The following is a 21,029-nucleotide window of genomic DNA, read 5'->3' on the forward strand; positions in this document are numbered from 1 at the left end:
TTTAAGGTTGGACTAATATAGTTGCAAATCTGATGTCAATGTGAGGATTTTAGCTCTTTAATTTTGTTTAGTTTGACTTAGGTTTTGAGATTTTCCACAGGCAGCTGCTTTAATGAGTGTATCTTGAATACACGAGTCTCAATTTTGGAGACTTGTAAAAACTTCTAAAGGCATTAAATTGTTTTTCTATGAAAGCAAAGTTCTGTGAGCTTCAGTAAATGTTTTTTTTTTCTACATACAGTTGTTAAATTACCTTAACCTCCAAGTGATGATGAAACCGTTTAATGAATCGTCTCTTCCGTCAGGTGCACTCCCTTTGGAGAGAACAGCGCAGCGCTGTGCGTAAAGGAGGAGTTTCCAGCACCCAACGCCTTCTTCTTTCTTTCTCCCTGCTGAAAAAGAAAAGGCGTGGTGACTGGAAGAGACCTCTGCTGGCCTGCAGTTGGGAGTGAACTGTTGAAGCATTCAGATCCGAATCAGTGAATCTGCTCACCAGCCCGAGCCGAGCGGCTGAGAGGACATCTGCCTTTTACGCGCTCAGAGAATTGGCACTCACTCAACCACAGGGACCATGATGAGAGGGATCAAATAAGTAAAAAAAAAAAAAAAGCCTTGGATCTTTGCATTTAAGTTTGAATAATTATTAGAAACAAGAAGTTACAACAATGAGGGGATTTACACCTTTCTTCATCAATGTGTTCATGCTTGCGCTCCTCGTCGCCACCGTCTCTACAACCAAGATAAACGTGCCAAGACTGAGGCTATCCTTTAAAGGTAATTTATTAATTCATTAATTTACACCCTTCTTGCCGTACAGATGATGCTCGTTTTGGCTGGTTCTGCGCGCGCGTCCGCATGTGGCATTCACTGACATTTTGCCATCAGCCGTGAGATATTCCGCTCCAGAAAGTTTTCCTTCTTCTTCTCTTGTTTTAATTTCTTTGTGTCTCTGTCTTGGTGGGAGTCAAGCTGAAAGTGTAACTCAGCTCGCTGTTTTGGCTTCTGTTTCAGGGGTTGATGTTTTAGGAGGCAGGGTGTGAAACCAGAGGAGGTTCCTCTTTCTGCGGCGCACTCCGCCGCTGCGCCACCGTCTCATTAAAGGGCTTTTATTAGGAAATTTAGCTCCCACGTAATACATGAACAGCATGAAACTTTATGCTTTAAACAGCTAAATGGTGTTCTGTTTTTTGTTTTAATGCTGCTTGATGATCGAATATTTGCCTAACTTGGTATCTTTCAGGGGAAACAGGATCTTCTTGGTCCTTTCCTCTCAGCTGTTGGTCCTGACTCACTGGAGTTTACAGAAAATGAGCCAGTAAAGTGTGAGAGAGGCTGACTTGCTGTTTCTGAGTAAGGCTCATTGTTTCAGTTCAGCCTGGAGCATATCTGCAATTATCACTGGTGCAAGATATCTCAGAGGATTTCCTTCTCTTCAGTTAACAGAGTCACAACTGGAGCTTATTGGTTTTCCAGGCTTACTGAAAATAAACACTAACTCAGTGGGATGGAGTGTGTGTGGGGTGTGTGTGTGTGTGTGTGTGTGTGGGGAGGGGGACTATATGTCTAACAAAGCATGAGAAAATGTAGAAGAATTTCCAAATATAGAAGCTACAAAATTATACATTGAAATTGCTGATCAGCTTTAAAAAAAAAAAGGTTTTACAAGTTTACATTTGTTTTGGGAGCAGATATTTTACTCAAAAATAGTTTTCCTTCAGTGTTACTCTTCCACAGAAGATTGCAGATCTGTTAGGGGTGAGGGTGTTTCAGTGTGTTATCAGCTCAGTTTACACCAGAGTCCTGAACTGTTTGTAATATAGTTGAGTGGTCCGGCCTTCTCTTGAACATATTTGCTCATGTTGTCTTGTTTTGTGTATCAACTAGAGCACATCTGAAAATAAGAGCTATGGAGACAGGAGCTCAACTTCAGTTTAGATGCAACAGAAAATGATGAATTGTTGAAAAGAATGGTTCATGTTGTGGCATATAAATATTTTATACTATTTATTGAGCCTGTAAATGACCATTAATGGTCTGTGTAATTTTTATGGATTCTGCTTGATTGTTTTCCCCATCATGCATCACTTGTCACAGTGGTTAATACAACTAAAACTATCAATTTACAGATAAAGCTTAAAGTACAATGTCATACTTATTTCTAACTCATTGTCATTTTTCACTGGTTTGGATTTGACTCCATATTGGTCATTGTGCCTTCTTTCTCTGCTGAGAATATTGTTGGCACCAGTTGTTTACTTAGAGACACTTAGCATCAAATTATGCACTTTGATTAGATTTAATTAATACTGAAGACATGTATCAAGATTCATGCTCAATAATCCAGGTAGAAAAATCCAACACAGTTAAGTCGGGTCCTCTGGATGGTTTGTTTTTGCTGAAAGGTTTCGTCTTTCATCCAAAAGACTTCGTCAGTCTGAGAAGCCACAACAAACTCAGTCTTATAAATATCACCTTCACATAGTGGGTCAAGCAGTTTGATGTTCCTTTTCAACAAAAAAGAAACCATTCAGAGAAACTGACTTAACTTTGTTGAACTGAAAACAAATTTATGTTTATTTATTTTTCTACTATCATAACTTTATGTTCGTTTTTTTCTTCTATTGTTCACACTCCCCTGTTACGTTTTGTTCTGACTTGTAAGCAGAAATACCACACTTGTGCATCATGAGGATTATGAGAAGAACTCTGTATGAAATCCTCATTAGTGACCACACATGTCTTTGCTTCCTGCCTCAGTGACCTCTCATTTGACCTCACAGTTTGCCCTCTTTTACATTTTCTAGAGTGACTCTAGCAAAGTAAATTTCCGAGTATTTTCAACTTCTGTATTGTTTTATAATTTTAACCTTTTAAATCTCACATTTATTTGGTCATCTTTTTAATCTTTTATCCTCCCGTCACTGTGATCTTCAGATAACCTAAGGGTGTTTGCTCTGCCAGGAGGATGTGGAGGTAATTTAGCGGAAGGAAAAGCCGCCATTATCTCATTTCAATCAATTAGTGGGAAGAAGTTCAGCAGGAAGAAGGACCTATTTACCTCTGACCTATGCAAGCACATGTGCTCTCGTTCCTTCTTGTTTAAACCCTTTTTGACACTTTCGCTTTTTGAAAGCTGGCACTTCCAGTCAAAAAAAGCATCAAGCTATACCAGTAAGTTCACTTTTCATTGAAATACCTAAAAGATAGGTTTTCATAATTTACAATTTCATAATAATTTGACTACATTTTAGCACTTTCTACTAAATAATTTTGACTTTAAAATGAATTGTATATATATATATATTAATTTTTGTTTAATTAGAAAATTATTTTGAAGTGTTTCAGATAAGAACCTTTCATCCTGCAGTTTTTGTTAAACTTTTTTCATACATGCTGTTTCAATTGTTTTCAGTTTGTTTGATTTAGCTGCTGTGTTATTTATTAAAATCTGTCTTTGTGTTTCACACTCTTTTAAACCCAAATTTTCTGTCCAACACAATAAACTATTTGTCCCATTTGTGGCAGGGAGCCACTTGAAAACTCAAACGTTCCCATCGGAGTCCTGTTATAATCACACTGCGTTAGTTTTCTGAGGTAAAGTCTGTTTTTGCTTACAGCCTTCAAATTATTGAGTTTGTTTTCTCAGTTGGCATTGCCCAGATACATATACAGTTCTACAGCAGAGCGGAGTGAGCCGTCACCAGGAGTCAGACTGAAACTCCAGACGTGATGGAATGTAGGGTGGCTCTCATTCTGTCATCTTTCAGCTCTTTTCTTTGTCTATTCCCCATCCATCTTCATCCATCTTTTACACCCTGGTTAATGTTATTGCTCCTTCACTGCATTCATTCATTGCAGTTTCCTGTATTATTATTATTATTTTTTTCAAGTTCAGCACAGGTTCTCCCAAACCTTGGATCTAATCTGAAACTTGTGTCGGAAATAAAAGAGAAGAAACAGAACCACAGGGAGAATCTTGAATGTGGGGACATCAAAATAATTAGTTTTCAGGAAACTGAGAAGGCATTAGAGGTTTTATGGTGTATCTGTAATGGTTTATATGAATTTTATGGATCTTAATTCTACTGTATTATGGATATATGCCTGTAAGCTAAAAAACAAAAAATAAAAAGTCTAAAGTTTAAAGTTCATAGTTCTGACAACACTTTGCATTTTCATTAGCCAAGCAGTGGTTCTGCACCAGTTTGATTGCCAGCTGGCTGTACCCATGAAGGTGTGGATTTAAGGCATGCTGTCATCACTGTTGTTCCCAGGCTGTGTTGGTTTGTAGATTGTTTTTTTAACATGGTTTTAATAAAAAGCAACCCATCTAGTATTAAGTTATGGTTTTAAGTTGTGGCCCAGCAAGCGGGGTCAAAATATACATTTGGGGGCTCGTCCGGGATGTTGGAACCACTCTTGTTGGGCAACAACAAGAGTAGATGAGCACATTTTCAAACAAACTGATAATAATAGTAATAGCAACAGTAATTGTTTCAGGCACATGACCATCTTCGCTTTTTAAAGGTTTGGTTTTTCTGAACTTAAAAAAAGTCATATTTTTATACATTTATTTTATTTATTATAAAATACTTCAATTATTCTTATTTAAAAGCAATGCATAATGCAAATCTAAATACATTCCTTGGTAACTATATTACATGAAAATAAAACCCACTTTGTTCACTTATTTCCAACTCAGCAGCAGGTGGCCACCCAACCAGTGAGCTTACATTATAGGCAGAGGGAGTTACAATAAATGTTTCAGTGATGGCAGTTAAACATTTAGCACACGTAAAAGTTAGAATAGAAATATAAATAAATAGAAACATTTACTTTTAAAATATGCAAATGCATTTTTATGAGTAGTATTTTCACAGGTAAAAGGCATATTTCAAATCTTTGTAAACAAAACAGATACCTGTTCATTTAACCATCAAACTACATGAGATTAATTTAAAAGGCATTTTAAAGATATAGCTATTATTGAATTTTGATGAGCCACGTATGACAAAAAAAACCCCAACCCAAAACCTCTACTAAAACCCATTCCTACTAACCAAAGCAGCAATAGGTTGCAAGTTGTTGGGTTTTTTAAACTTGGATTTAACAAAAATTACACACAGTGGATCCAAATAATAAACACTGTAATCATTTATTAATATCTACAGACTGAGATAGCATGCTACATTATGCATGATGTAACAAGGAGTGTCCATCCATCCATTCATCCATCAGTCCATCCATCTATCCATCATCTTTTACCTGCATTTTCCTTTTTGGGTCGCGAGGGTTACTGGCGCCCATAGCCAGCAGTCACTGTACGAGAGGCGGGGTACACTCTGGACAGATCTCCAGTCCATCACAGGGGCACAGAGACAAACAACCATTCACTCTCTCACTCTCACCTAGGGAAAATTTAGAGTTACCAATCATGCAAGTTTTTGGTCTGTGGGAAGAAACTGGAGTATCTGGAGAAAACCCACGTATGCACAGAGAGACTTGCAAACTCCACCCAGTAAGGTCCCGGGCCGGGATTTGAATCGGTGACCTTCTTGCTGAGAGGCAACAGCTCTACCAACTGAGCCATCATGTTGTCAAAAGCTAAGCCTCCCTGTTGAATCCCCTGCCGGGGATCAATATATCCTACTCCCAATCCCAAGACCAAGATGTAACCATTAGGCCAGGGAGGCCGTTGTTACAAGGAGTGTACACAAGATAAATAGAAATGACTTAAGTAGATATGCAGTGCTGTATTATTGTTTTGAGTCTGTGCAGAAATAATCTGTGACTAAAACATGCCTGTAGCTGTATTTCTTCATTCACGATGCTTCTGATTAAAATCAGTGTCTACTGGGCTGCTAGAATGTGTTTTAACTTTTTGTGACTCTGGCAGTCACAATGAGAGTTTATCCATCTGATGTAGACATCTGAACATCTCAGTATGTCAGCTGTGTGCTGTAATTTTCATGCAACGGCCTTCAGACGGTGACCTGGCAGGAGTGCAGACAAGATGCAGATGAAGAAATCAGTGACCAAGAAAAGGGAGCATTGACAATAACTGTGTGTGAACTGAGGAGAGGAAGATAAAGTCCGAGCTTGATGAGATGTGACTCGTGCAAAGGAAACTGGGATGAACAAAGTGTTTGAAGCAAGCAAAAAAAAAAAGTTAATCAAAAATAAAAAAAAGACTGAAATAATGTATATAAAGGCAGAATGAATATAAAAACTAAATGCAAAGTTCAAAAGGGAAAAAAAAATCAAAAAATAAATGTTGCCGATTTGATGTTAGTTTGGAACTGAACCAGAACATGCCAGGCTGATAAAGAATAAACCTCACTGCAGACAATTTTCATGCTTATAAAAAAGTTAAGCGTTCCAAACCTCGGCAAAGCAGACTTTAATTGAACCATAAGAAAATGTTTTTTTTTCCTCTGTCAGCATGAAGTAGAAAAAAACGTCTTTAAGGCAGTTCTATATGCACTTTATGATTTTTATCATTCAGTACAGTGTATACGGTATGTGTTAAAGTATTTAAATAAAATGTTTGTTGCATTTTTGACTAACTAAATGTCATGCAAACGTCTAGTTGTCAACAATTATTAAATAATTCATTATAAAGGATATTTTAAAACAACTCCAATCAGCTGTTCTGTGTTACACTGATCCTGCACAGTGACCCATATCTAACCTTTGGTTAAACAAACCTTTTCAAACTGTTTTAAGATTGAACCTTCTGCAATCAACAGATTGTAATTTTCTTGGCTAATTTCATTTTGGCTGATTCTGAGTCCTTTGCATGCGTTGAGCCCTGGTGATGTCAAACTTCTGAAATCTGTCTTTATGAAACAGGACTGCTCATGCAGTGCCAGGAGTTTCATCATTTTTCTCATAATGAACTTTTGTCCCCATTTGATCCTTGTGAAAGATCGAACAGGCTGCTTTTCTTTGTGCTCTGGTTTTTAGGTTCAGCTGTGTTTCTAGTTGTTGCCAACCGACCAGTTCAGCAGCACAGTGCTATTTGAAATGCCCGTTTGTATTTATTTTACATTTTTTTGGTGGTTTCTCCTGCATCACTTTTTTATTTTAAACTTCCCAAACTGAGAGCTTCAGGATTTTCTTAAAGAAATGCCCCACAACAAAGAAACATGCATAAAAACGTTTTTATTTGATGAGTAAAACTTTTACCTTTTGGACACCTGTTAGTTAATTTGATTCCAATATTTGGTAGAGGTACAAAAGTATATTAAACCATAACTAGGTAGTGTTCAAACATGGTCTTTCTAAGTGTTAGATTATTATTTTTTTCTATAAAAACTAAGAAAAAATAACAAAAATAAGTTTTGGGATATAGAACTTTTTAAATATGCAGTCACATGCACTGATCTGTAAAATACTCCTGAATTATGTCAACTTATAATTATTTAATTTTATATTTAAGCCGAAAGCTTTAAAAAGCATAAATAATGTGGCTGAACAGTTTCTTGATAAACACCAGTTAATCCCAGGAGATAAATGTAACACCACAACTTATCTACCAGTCCAAGTCTGAACTGATAAACTCCTGCTGGATTTAAAAGGCTTAGTGTTGGTGCAAAGCACGTCTTGATAAACACGACATAGATAGCCTAAAAGGTCAAAGTGCACAGGCCCTACAAGGCCCAACTGCTTAAACAAGGACTACTCTGTGAATTAAAACATTTCCTCTGATCGTTGGCAGGAATCAATGAGCTGTCAAACAAACTGAAGCAAAGGAGATGGGAAATGTCACTGCATCTAAAGAACAGGTGATGGATTCATCAAATGTTGAATATAGAAATGTAGAGTGAATAAAGAGAAGAAGAGATGCTCAGATATGAGAAATACCAGCAGAGCATGGATTAAAAGAAGAGGACATGTTGGTAGAGAGAGATGAATGGATAAAAAGACAGAGAAACTAAATAAATGAAAAGAAAAGGGGAAAAAAATAAACAGGAGGTCTAAAGAGTAGAGAGGGAAATGAGGGGTGTAAGAATGACAGACGGGTGGTTAATGGGAAAAAAGGAGCTGACCTGAAGGCTGAACACTGGTCCCTTTGAGTTTGAGAAGTTAAGGTTGAGGGTTCAAGTCCCAACAATGAGTCTTTGACCATCTGTCATGTCGATTACTTACATACAGGAACTGTGTGAATTGTGTGTTTTAGGTGCACAGCTGGAGTGTCCCTCACCGCTTTTCTTTGAGCAATATTTATGGCTATCCAGTTTTTCAGTGAGCTTGTTAAAATAAAGAGTTGTTAGGTGTGTGTGTGTGTGTGTGTGTGGGGGGGGGAACTAAAGATCTGTCCAAAACCAACCTCTGTGTCCTCAGCACGATGCTTGTTTAAACACAAACCTTCAAATCACAGCCGAACCCCTGACCGAAGAGGGTTCAAGACCTGAAAATGTATTTATCTAGTCTTCTAAACTCTGCCACACCCTCATTATTCAAGACCCACAGCAGTTTTTGAAAACCAGATGTCTTTAGTTGCAGCGCCTTTTTGCTGGCACTGCTTGGAGCGCCAAAGCAGAACTCATGACGCTAAGAGCATTTTATAGATTTGTTTATGGATTGTATCATTTTCAAAAACTCACAGTCAGTGTTTTTATTTTGTTTGTAAAGAGGAAGATGATGGCGGCGACAAAAGAATAGCTTTAATCTACGATTCTGATTGCAAGCTGAAGAAAACAGCTGGAATTTGAACGAGACATCTATGTGTTTAATATTTTTCATCATCGTGTTTTAACAAAATGACAAAAGATAAAATTTAAATTAAACAAAAGTCCATCAGTTACATAGATGAGCTTTTGATTTTCTTATTTTAATTATGAAAACTGTACTTTGTAGATTATGCATTTAAACCTATGTGAATTAATAACTTATATAAAACATAGGTTTTTTTTAATCTCAGTAAAAATGTTGCTTTGATACTGTATAAATGAAAAATTGACACGTTTTGTTCATCAGTGGGAATAAATAAATATGTTGTTTTGTTTGTTTAGTTCTTTGTCATGGCCTCACATAGTGACGGCCTTTACAGTTGGTCAACTGAAACCACTTGTTTGGTTTAAGTTGGTAAACCCAGAAGAAAACAACAAAAAGTTCATAATTTTCATTTAGATCCATCAAATAGTGACCTAATGATGACGTGAACATAAGACCAGCACAGAAGAACCCCCTCCCCTCTGAAATGATACAAACAGGTTGTTGGAACTGCAATGCCGAACACCCAACATGTTTTTATTAACAATTCATACAAATCTCAGTTTCATACAAAGTCAGAGAACGAGCCCATTAAGAATCAACTTAGTTTTTGTCAAGCCTTCTTGTATTACATAAAAAAAAGATGACTAATGATAATGAAGAATACATTTTTCAGTCTTTCGCCCTCTTTAGATGGCATTAATCTGGCCTCCAGCTCTAATGTTAAAAACCTTGATGTTATTTTTGATCAGGACACGTCTTTTATCCCTCACATTAAAAACGTTACTAGAACTGCTTTCTTCCACCTGTTTAATATCATTAAAATTAGAAACATCTTATCTAAAAATGATGCAGAAAAACTGGTTCATGCATTTGTCACGTCTAGACTGGACTATTGCAATGGTTTATTAACTGGGTGTCCTATTACTTCTTTCAAACGTCTTCATTTATTCCAAAATGCTGCTGCCAGAGTTTTCACTGGAGTTAGTAGGAGAGATCATATCTCTCCAGTTTTAGCTTCTCTCCATTGTCTTTCTGTCAAGTCCAGAAGTTAATTCAAAATCTTACTTCTACCCTGCAAAGCACTCAACAACCTAGCTCCATCTTATATTCGAGATCTTGCTGTTCCATATTTTCCTAACAGAGCACTTTGCTCTCAGACTGCAGGTTTACTTGTGGTTCCTAGAGTTTCCAGAAGCAGAATGGGAGGAAGATCTTTCAGTTATCAGGCTCCTCTCTTGTGGAACCAACTTCCAGTTTCTGTCCGTGAGGCTGACACATTATCCAGTTTTAAGACTTTCCTTTTTGATAAATCCTATAAATAGGGTTGCTTTTTTAATGCTGCCATAGACAGACTACTAGATGACAAATTGACCTAATTTCCTTAAATTAATTGTTAAAATTGAAGAGTTTTCATTTGATACTATTTGTATCTTAACATGATTCTTGACCTGCCATTGTGTATCTGTTCCTCTCAAACCCAGCCAGTCGAAGCAGATGGCCACTTGTCCTGAACCTGGTTCTGCTAAAGGTTTCTTCCTCATGAGGGAGTTTTTCCTTTCCACTGTCGCCTTCGTGCTTGCTCAAGATGAGAGTTCTGTGATGGAGTTAAACTTAAGGCAGTCTGCTCCTCAGATAAACAATGTTAAATTATTATTTTATATATGTTTCAGTGCTCTGAGATGACTTCTGTTGTGACTTGGAACTATATAAATAAACTGAATTGAATTGAATTGAATAATCCCTAGAATAATATTTAAAAAAGGTTTATCCATTCAACCTTTATTTATACAGGTTAATCCCATTGAGCCTCGGGGACTCATAATCTTTGTCCGTGAAGGACATGTATGGAAAAATCAATGCAAGCTGCAAACTACAGCTCTTTCACTAAATCTGCATCTTAGAAAATAATTAGATTTTCTTCTTCAAATGTGACATGCATGAGCTAACAAGAAAACTTGAAGACTCTCGAACTGATGTGTAATAAAGTGAGCAGCTCACAAAGAGCCCATATGGCTCCCAGACTGGAAGAAGTGTTTGTTTCATTGTCCCAAAACTTTCCAACACAAGTAAAGATAATCTGACAGCAACAGCACTGAAAACCTGTAACTGTGCTTCTAAAATGGATTTTAATACAACTGGCACAAATATTTGTAACACAGAGTCACCCAAAGGTTTTAAAGCTACAAAAACCCGGTGGTTCTGGTGCTGTATAGAACTAACACTGATGTGGAGCTTTGTGGCTGAGATGACAGATATCTTTTTTTTAATGAAGATTTACTATTCCAGCTTGAAAGAAGTAACATCTGCATTATTTTCTCTGGCTGTGAGAACATCTGCTTTCTGAATAATTTGAAATGAAAGTATTAGTCATGGTTTGGGTCTTTGTCGTGCTGGGTTTATTCAGCTCTAGTTGTTCAGTTGGTTCTGTTCTTATGGCCAAACTCGATGCTGTTCATAAACCTTGTTTCTCATGTCTCATACCTCCTGTATTTCATTTGTAATCAGCACAGCTGTTGCCACTCAGTATTTACCCTTCTGATTCCCTACGCCAGGGGTTTCCTCAGTTTTTTGTCAGGATCTGGTAAAGTCCATGCAGCTTGATGGTTGATTGTTTCACTCTTTGCGAAGTTTTTGTTATAAAAAGTTCTGCAGAGTTCTGGAAACCCGCATTCGGGTCTTGCTACAACCTGCCATCCACCAGTTGTGACAGCTGCAAACAAACGTGTGGCGAAATCAGACAAACTGAAAGTAAAGCAGAATAATAAATGAAGAACCTGCACAGAACAATAAAGTTCTTTCTCTCTTGTCTTTTTTTAATTGCATCATTTGGCATTTTGGCTCAGAGCCAAAGTAAAGCAACAAGGAAACAGTCCAGAGTTGATGGGAACCTTTTCAATGCACGGTGGAGGACATTTAATGTATTTTGCACTGAAACAAACACACCCTCTCTTTATGTAATCAATTAGTTCCACAGGAGCTGTTGAAAACTGGAGCTAAAGACAAAGTGTCAGGGCCATGGCAGCTGATGCAGAGTACTGCAACGGATGTAAAATAATCAGACGTATAAATTATACAATTTATTAAGCCATTAAAAAAAAAAGTTTTCTAAATCGGGTAGAACGGTGGCACAGTTGGTAGAGCGGTTGCCTCTCAGCGAGAAGGTTGCCGATTCAAATCCCGGCCCGTGATATTTCTGGGGGGAGTTTGTATGTTCTCTCCGTGCATTTGTGGGTTTTCTCCGGGTACTCCAGTTTCCTCCCACAGACCAAAAACATGCATGTTAGTCTGATTGGTAACTCTAAATTGTCTCTAGGTGTGAGTGAGAGAGTGAATGGTTGTTTTTCTCGTTTGTCTCTATCTGTCCCTGTGATGGACTGGAGACCTGTCCAGGATGTCTTGCGCCTCTCGCACAGTGACTGCTGGATATGAGCACCGGTGATCCCCAAGACCCAAAAATAAAGAAGCAGGTTAAAGATAATGTATGGATGGATGTTATCTAAATCTTGGAATATTGTTCTGTTTATGCTTCTTGGTACAGCAACACATCTGTAAGATTTGGGACTGGAATATATGTATTCTTGATTGTGTCCTGCTCGGAGCATGTGGAGGGGCATTAAGTGCATAACAGATTATAAAGGAAGGAGTGAACAATGTCCCAAAGACCCATCTCTGCCTGATGCCCTCAACAAGTTCTATGCACGCTTTGAAGACCCAAACAGACCACCCAGCACCAGACTCACCTCACCACCGGATAAAGAGCATCTCAGCGTGACCTCAGCAGAAGTAAGGAGTACCTTCAGGAGGATTAATCCGCACAAAGCAACTGGCCCAGACAACATCCCCGGAAAAGTGTTGAAGGAATGTGCTGATCAGCTCTGTGAGGTGCTGGCAGACATCTTTAACACCTCACTTACCCTGGAGACAGTTCCCACCTGCCTGAAGACTGCCACCATCATCCCAGTCCCAAAAAGCTCTACAGTGACTGGTCTGAATGACTATCGGCCAGTGGCCCTCACCCCGATAGTCGCTAAATGCTTCGAAAAACTGGTCATGACTCACATCAAAACAACCATCAACATCAACGAGGACCCTCATCAGTACGCATACCGTGAGAACCGATCAACAGAGGATGCAATCTCCTCTGTGGTCCACACTGCACTCAACCACCTGGAGCAGAAAAACTCTTACGTCCGTATGCTCTTTGTGGACTTCACATCCGCCTTCAACACCATGATCCCCCAAACCCTGATGGACAAACTATCCACACTAGGACTAAGCCCCTCCATCTGCAACTGGGTACTAGACTTTTTAACAAACAGACCACAGTTAGTGAGGATCCACAACCTCTCCTCCTCCACCATAACCCTCAGCACTGGCTCTCCTCAGGGATGTGTGTTGAGCCCCCTCCTGTTTACTCTGCTCACATATGATTGTGCAGCTACCCATCCAGGCTGTCACATTGTAAAGTTTGCAGATGATACAGCGGTGGTGGGATGCATCACAAACAATGATGAGTCCAGCTACAGGCAGGAGGTGGAACACCTGGAGAGCTGGTGCAGAGAGAATAACCTTCACATCAATGTGAAGAAGACAAAGGAGATGATTGTGGACTTCAGAAGGAACAAAAACACCTACACCCCCCTGAACATAAGAGGATCTGCAGTGGAAGTGGTCTCCAGCTACAAGTACTTGGGTGTACACATGAATGACAACCTCAGCTGGAGCAACAACACCACCAGCCTGATCAAGAAAGCTCATCAGAGACTCTACTTCCTCAGACGGCTGAGGCGAGCTGGTCTGGGAAGCTCAGTCCTCACCTCCTTCTACAGGTGTGCAGTGGAGAGCATCCTGTGCTCGAGCATCAATGTGTGGCATGGAGGCTGCACAGCTGCAGAAAGAAAAGCTTTGCAGAGAGTGGTGAAGGCTGCACAGAAATCTGTTGGAATCAGTCTCCCCACCATCACAGACATCTACACCTCCAGATGCAGGAAGAGGGCCACCTGCATCATGAAGGACCCCACCCACCCAGCACACACACTTTTTGCCCCACTCCCCTCAGGAAGGAGGTTAAGGAGCATTAAGTGTAGAACCACTAGACTGAGGAACAGCTTCTACCCTGAGGCTGTTAGACTCATGAATATCTAACTAGAATAATCACTGTGAAAAACCATATCATGTTGCTGCTGATCTGTTTCATGTTGCTGCTGATCTGTTTCAATGTTGATGTGTTCATGCGTGCACATCTGCTCACAGACTCATGTTCATGTTTGTGGTGATGTTCAATGTTTTATGTTATGAGTGCTTAGTGTATATTTAGTTGATGCATTTCTTAGTTCATATTTTAGATGTTATTACTGTTTTTCTTATACATTTTATTGTTGGATGTAACTGGGACCCTGTGTACATAATTTCGCTCCACCACATGTACCACATGAGGTGCGAATGACAATAAAGAAACTCTGACTCTGACTCTGACTCTGACTTTTGGTCATGTACTTTGTAACATTGCTATATTTTAGAAAAACAAGTCGTCACAGCTAAATCTGCTTAATGGAGCAAAAGTAAACGTTAAACATTAGACTTGCCATCCTCTGGTACAACTGAATGTTGCCTCTCCTCTCATCTACCAGATTAATTAATGGCATGTAGGATGGTGGGGTAGGGTGGGCGTCAGAACTGGATATTAAAGCAACATCTAATATAAAACTTGGTCACTCATTTCTTATTTTTTAGTGTACTAGTAGTTGTATAGTGGAGAGACTGGGAAGTGTTTTCTTCTTGTTTGTGTTTCTTGAATAAATGTTTTAGGGAATGAAAAATACAATCAGTTTGAGTTTTACTGCAAATTAAAAACATGGACTAACTTTTCTGGTCATGGATTTACTAAACTAAGCCATGAGAAAGGCTGTCACACATATATAGAGTTGTATTCAGTTAAAATTGTGGGAGGCCAGCAAAAGTTTTGAATGAATTATTTGGGCCAAAAGACACAACAGTGAATTTCACAGAGAGATGGAGGCGTCAGATTAAGCCCCAAGGCAGTAATGACTGTAAATAAAGTCATTAGTTAGAAAACTGATGTCTAAATAAAAAAGAGGGTGGGTGAGTACTGATGCAGCACTGGTTACAAATCTGAGAGATTTATTAAAAACTGTTAGAATATGATGAGAAAGTATGAGCAACACTGAATGAGGTAAAACTGATTCTTGAGACGCAATAAAGAAAACTGAAATGTAAAAAAGAAACATGAAAAAGTAAAAAGCAATGTAGTCATACTGTTTACTCACAATTTTGTTTAAAATTAAATAAAGAAGCATGTCATATGGCTGAACTGGAATCGTACCTTTATAAGTAATAATAAATCAATGCAAAAATGCATTGATAACACATGTTCAGTAGTCTAACAGGGTCATAATTAAATCAAAATTGGTCCAAAATGTACTTTATGACCAAATAATTCATCTGAATTTCATGTCATGTAAAATATTCAGCATGGAGACTTGTGCTTCCAATACTGTTAAGTGAATACTGTTAAGTGAAAATATGAACATTTCTATACATATAGTCCAAGATCCATGAAGACAAAGTGTAGAACAACAGGTGTGTTTTATGTCAAAAAATAAATGTGCTAAAACACAAGCAAACACAAAAGCGTATATATTTCCTTGAACGTCTACAAAAAAAAAATCCTGTCCCTGTTGAAAATACAACTGAAGATGCAGTTTTATTTAATTCCCAAGTGCCACAATCAGAAGAGGAAATGAATCAAATTGAATTTTATAAATCATACTTTATGAAACACTAACAGGTGTTCCTGATTTTATATTTTTTATTTAATGTGAATTATCAGTCTGGGACAATCTGCTGAAGTGAAGAATGAGGATTTAAAACTCTTATTTGAGTTTAGTTGTGATCATGCACAGTATGTACTCATATTTATAGCATCTGCTTTGAAATGATGAATAATAATAATTCTATAATGAACTCTAACATTACAGTTTAAAAATTGATGTGTTGGGAAAAGAAATCTTGCACATATATCATAAATAAAATAAGAAAAGTCAAAGTACGAGCCAAAAGGGGATGAGTTACTGAAGTGTTCTGGACTGATGCCCACCCAACCAAGAACTATAATAAATGTGAAGAATGAAAAAGAAAAATCATAAAACTTGGCAAAATAAATGAGGAGGAGGGACAGTAGGAGGTGAATGTTAGATGGATTTTTGTGCATGAAGCAGATTCCAGAAATATTTGACACTCTGCAATAATATACAGCCCAGATCTAATGATACCCTGGGAAGGCAGTGAGTGGCGTAATGAGCCTTAAGGAAACTTTGTGAGTGTGTTTGTGTGTCAGGGTTCAAGAAAATATAATGTCAAGGTAAAATGTTTAGAGAAGCAGCAAGTCTTGTCAGCTTAGAGGTGAAAAGATGTGTCTGAAGCCGCAGCTTATTTATTTGTGGTGTGTATGTTCGTCAGTGTCTGGTATGTATTTTGGAGTACAGAGGGTCTAATGGGCTTCAGATGTGTCCCTCTCCCCCACTAAGCCAACAAAAACACTGATACTGATCATATATGTGGACGTGACTACATATGTGCATGTGCAGAAATCTGCCTGCAGTTTAGCATAAACACTGCGCCTGCCTCCAATTTGTACATTTAAGATGTCCGCATAAGATTAAAGTAGTTTATAAAATTCTTTTGTTCTTTTTTTTTATGGTGTTTTTTTTAGCATCTCTGAGCTAATTTAAAATAATAAGTTGTGTAAAACGTCTTCATTTTAGACTAATTTCAATAGAAAACGATCAAGTTGGCCCCAACCTGTGTCACTTCTTGAACTTCTTCACTTGAATGAAAATTCTAAACTTGTGAATTATCAAAATATTTTTTGCTTTTTGGAAGATGTATATTTTCAGGTGCGTCTACTGGTAAATTATGTGCAAAAATCATGAGCTGTTGTTGCGGATGTCAGTTTTCTTTGTAGATTTTATTCATAATCAACAATAAAGAACTTTTGCAAAATTTGAAACTATACCAACAGTAGTCAAAGAGCGCTCTGAAAATTAAAATATAACACGTAAATAAAACAGGGAAAGGCTTTTAGAAAACTGCAAAGCACTTGTCATGAATGCATTTCATTAGTTTGTAATGTTAGCATTATTGGCAGTTAACAGGAACAATCAAGGTTAAGTTCAGGTCTGCAAAGCAAAGAAAGGCTTCAGAGAGTTGCTTGTAAGACTAACAGAAAGTTATGATCCCCATTAGAGTTCCAGAAGATCCAGCAAATTCAGGGTTGTTAAGGTTTTGTTTTTCTGCTCAGTGATCGCTGCATAAATTAAAACTTACAAGAGTTATCAGGAAAAAAAAAGCTTTCACGCATCCTAAACACAAAATTTGTTTTACATCTAATGCTCTTCAGAGATAGTTCATAAATAATTATGAAGATGGAGACTGCAGTAATAGAAATTATGCACAGAATGTCACAAAACGAACACAGTTGAATCGGTTTACTCACTGCACAGTTGAGGTGTTTCACACAAGACTGAACTCAGCCATTGCTAACAAATGTTGGAGCAAAACTGCAAAACATACACCTTTATACACCTAAATACACCTTTACGCAAATGATGCAACCATTCACACACCTTAGTGTTAATTTATGGAAATCCGTATGCTTAAAATACAATGAGCTATGTGATATCAAAGCAATTTGAGTCAAACCTGTTAGTTAGTTAAAATAAAATAACATAAAATCCAGTTTAGATGACACACATAGACATTCAACTCTGAAAATTATCTGGAACCACCCTAAACTTTATTTTAGACTGTTAGATTAGATCATTGTGTCTAAAAAGACACTGAGCAGGGCAAACAAAAAGTGTGTGTGCTGGGTGAGTGGGGTCCTTCATGTTGCAGGTGGTCCTCTTCCTGCATCTAGAGGTGTAGATGACTGTGATGGTGGGGAGGCTGACTCCAACAGACTTCTGTGCAGCCTTCACCACTCTCTGCAGAACTTTTCTTTCTGCAGCTGTGCAGCCTCCATGCCACACGTTGATGCTGGAGCACAGGATGCTCTCCACTGCACACCTGTAGAAGAAGGTGAGGACTGAGCTTCCCAGTCCATGCTGCTGATTTCTTGCTGTTATGCTGCTGTTTTCATACCCATCTACTCACTACAGACTCATATTTGGGCTGCTGTTTTATATACCGTATTATTTTATATTATTAGCATTTTGCATATATCTTATATCCTGTTTCATCTTATACTTTATATTTTGATATTTTTGGGTGTAATTGGAACCTTGAATACACAATTTCGTTCCACCTCATGTACCTCATATGAAGCGAGTGGGAACAAAGAACCATGAAAAATAATGTATAAAGTACATTTAGATTAATGGATAAATAAAATGAAAAGAAAAAGTGGATTAAAAAATATTTTCATGTGCTTGGGAGCAAAATTGAAATGTTTTCAGAGCAAGACTTTGGATCTTTGTTTAGAGCTTGGATTACATTTCACTGGTCTTTGTGTGATAGTGATCATGTAAACTTCCCCTTCAGTGGTGAACACAGTGTTTGCATGTCTTTCTCTCTTAAGTCTGACAGACACATCTGCAGGCTGATTTAGCAGAACACTGAATAAATTATTGCATAAACATCTTCGGACTTGTTGCAACTTTGCAATGCAAAAGCAGCGGTTTGACACACTGAGACCAGATGCTGTCACTTTGGTTTGGCACGTCGGCGTCAACCGGTTGCCTGCAGCAAAATGATCCACATTGAAGACAGATGTTTTTGCAGCGGATACTGTCAGGACGTTTCAGTTCTCCGTTCTCAGTGGGTACATGATAGGTTTTAAAGACAGCTACAACGGAAACAGATCAAGTTTCACATCGGATCGAGTCAGGAAGACGGATAGACTGACACGAGAGATGAAACTGAAGATATGGTATTTAAAAAGGACTTCAAGAGAAGGAGAATAATGAAAAAAGACATGAAAGATGAATATGTGGCGCATGGTGGAGCGCAGAGAAGGGTTAAAAAGATAGATGGATGAGAGGTGCAGATGGATAGTCAGCAGGAGACAGAGAAGCTGGTGAGATTTCCACAGCGAAGCGATGAGCTGCTGGAGTGATAACAAGCTGCAGATGGAAGCTGTTAGCTCACCTTTCCTCTGTGTTTGGGTGTTTTAGTGTCTGTGTATAAAGTGCATTTATGGGTTTACATTTTTGTTTGGGTTTGAGTGAAATCTGTATATATAGGAGAAGGATTTATGAAATTTAAAGGCAGATAGGAAAAGAAAATAAACACCAAACGGTGGTCTGCTGGTTCTTGATGGGTTTTTGTATAAGTGGGAGGGTAAACTCAATAAAACTGTAAAACTTGAGCATGTTACAGGTGACCCGATCAAACCTCTCATTTTAGATGAAAGCACGAGAGACTGGATTATCAGAAATGTTTTGGATAACATAGTGATCACATAATTTGCCCCAAAATACTTTGTGTTAAAGAGCAAATTACTCTGAGGAGTCATCCTGAGGATTTCTCTGGTATAACACTCAACACCAGATGTACATGAGAAAGGAGACATGAAAAGCTGCAGCCTGTAGTTACATAAGTTAAGGTTGAAGTATCAAAGACTTCGACTGTCTGAGTTAATATTGACTCAGGTTTTTGGAGAGGAATGTGGTTTGACCACAGAAACCAGAAACACATCAGATCAGGGTCTATAAGCGTTCGCCTTCAGCACCGTTTTTCTTCCTTTTCTTCAAAGCATCATTTGATTATCAGGATTTCTTTTTCCGTAGAAGCAAAATGTTCAGTATGAAAGTTAAATTACACTTCTACTCACTTCCAGTCAAAAACTCCAGGAATTAAATTTGACACCTTCTCCTTTCTCATTTTGTCACAAAGTGTTTTCTCATTTTCAAGTTCTTATGCAAAGTAAAATAATTTGATCAGTTAAAAATCGATCCGGTGTCACTGCTACATATTATGACGAATCTGCACAAAAAGCTTTATTTGTTATAGATTTACTCAACCCTGACCCTCTGCCTGCTTCGTCTGCCAAATTTAATGCAGCATCTATGAAAAATATTTGAATCTTAATCAAACTGGTTCATTGTGAGCATTAAAGCTTAGCACATCGGCACATTCCCATCAAAGGCAGCATACACTTCCTGTTGCTGGAACATTGCATCAGTGGGGAAGTGATACAAATTTGCATCACCTTAAAACACTTGAGACTCACCTAATCAGTTCCAGGAGACCCACATAAAGCTTTATAGAATACAAAAGTGATATTGATATAAATGTGTCTGGAAACTGTACTGAAATATAAGATTTGGCATTGCCTGTAAAAGACGAGCTGATCTTAAAGGATCTGTTGTGCATTAAACTCCTACAACCAACAGAAAGAGGGTGGAGACTGTCCATCATTCAGAAGAAAACAGAAGATGATTGTCGACTCAGGTCATAAAGATGCCAAAGGAAGTACTCAGTCTCAAAATGCTAATTACTTGTCCTGGTCATAAAACTTTATCACTTTACATGAGCACAAAGAACAGAATTATATGAATTTGACCTTGGGTGTATATTTGTCTGTGTGTGAACCTTTTTAACAAGTCATATACCACTGCCTCATGGCTACATGTAAAATCTGTACATGAACTTTAAATAAGGTTTGTATTAATTAATATCTCTAGAAACCAATTCATACAGGCCCACTGCTGTTTTAATTTGACACTGAAAGCATGTATTGTACAGTATGTTTATTGTAGCTTCCTTTAAAACACGAGAAGTTTGATAGTTTTGTTCTGAATACTTTACCATTGACTTCTATAGTTTGTACAGATTGCTGCTGATTTTAAGAAATAAAAAAGCAGAAACACACAAAAGAAGACATCAATTTGTCATCATAGATTTTATGCAAATTTAAAGTTAACTTTAGGCCATAAAATGTATTTTATATTCAAGCTTTTAAAACTTTTATTCAACAAATATTTAATCATTCATTTATTAAATAAATACTTAAAGGTGTCACGTTGAACAACTGGGCTTTAGCTCTTCGAACATGAACTCATCTAATGATGTTTATAAGAATTTTTCTTTGCTCTGCTTCATTTTCGTAAATCATCTATGGACCCTTATCACATTTTCTAATTCCCTAACGTTACATTCCCTAAATGATGTAACTTTTGAACATATATATAAAACAAGATAATTTGCAAAATGTTGTTTTAAAGTCAAACAAATCCAGTCCGATGAGAAACAAAACTATTAAAATTTTGATTAAAAATCCTTTAAAA

The 21,029-nt window shown here is 37.7% G+C and overlaps 1 protein-coding gene across 1 annotated transcript in view; it reads left to right on the forward strand.

Moving 5' to 3' along the window:
• The first annotated feature begins 436 nt into the window (after positions 1-436).
• sema3bl (sema domain, immunoglobulin domain (Ig), short basic domain, secreted, (semaphorin) 3bl) overlaps positions 437-21,029 on the forward strand; it is a 70,107-nt gene continuing 49,514 nt past the window's right edge. The window contains exon 1 of the mRNA XM_037684955.1: positions 437-774. Coding sequence (XP_037540883.1) covers positions 666-774 — 109 coding nt within the window. The 5' untranslated portion in view covers positions 437-665. The remainder of the gene's footprint in view (positions 775-21,029) is intronic.

The sequence above is a fragment of the Nematolebias whitei genome, chromosome 11, assembly GCF_014905685.2.
Source record: "Nematolebias whitei isolate Nwh7 chromosome 11, NemWhi1, whole genome shotgun sequence".
In the NCBI taxonomy this organism is placed as follows: Eukaryota; Metazoa; Chordata; class Actinopteri; order Cyprinodontiformes; family Rivulidae; genus Nematolebias; species Nematolebias whitei.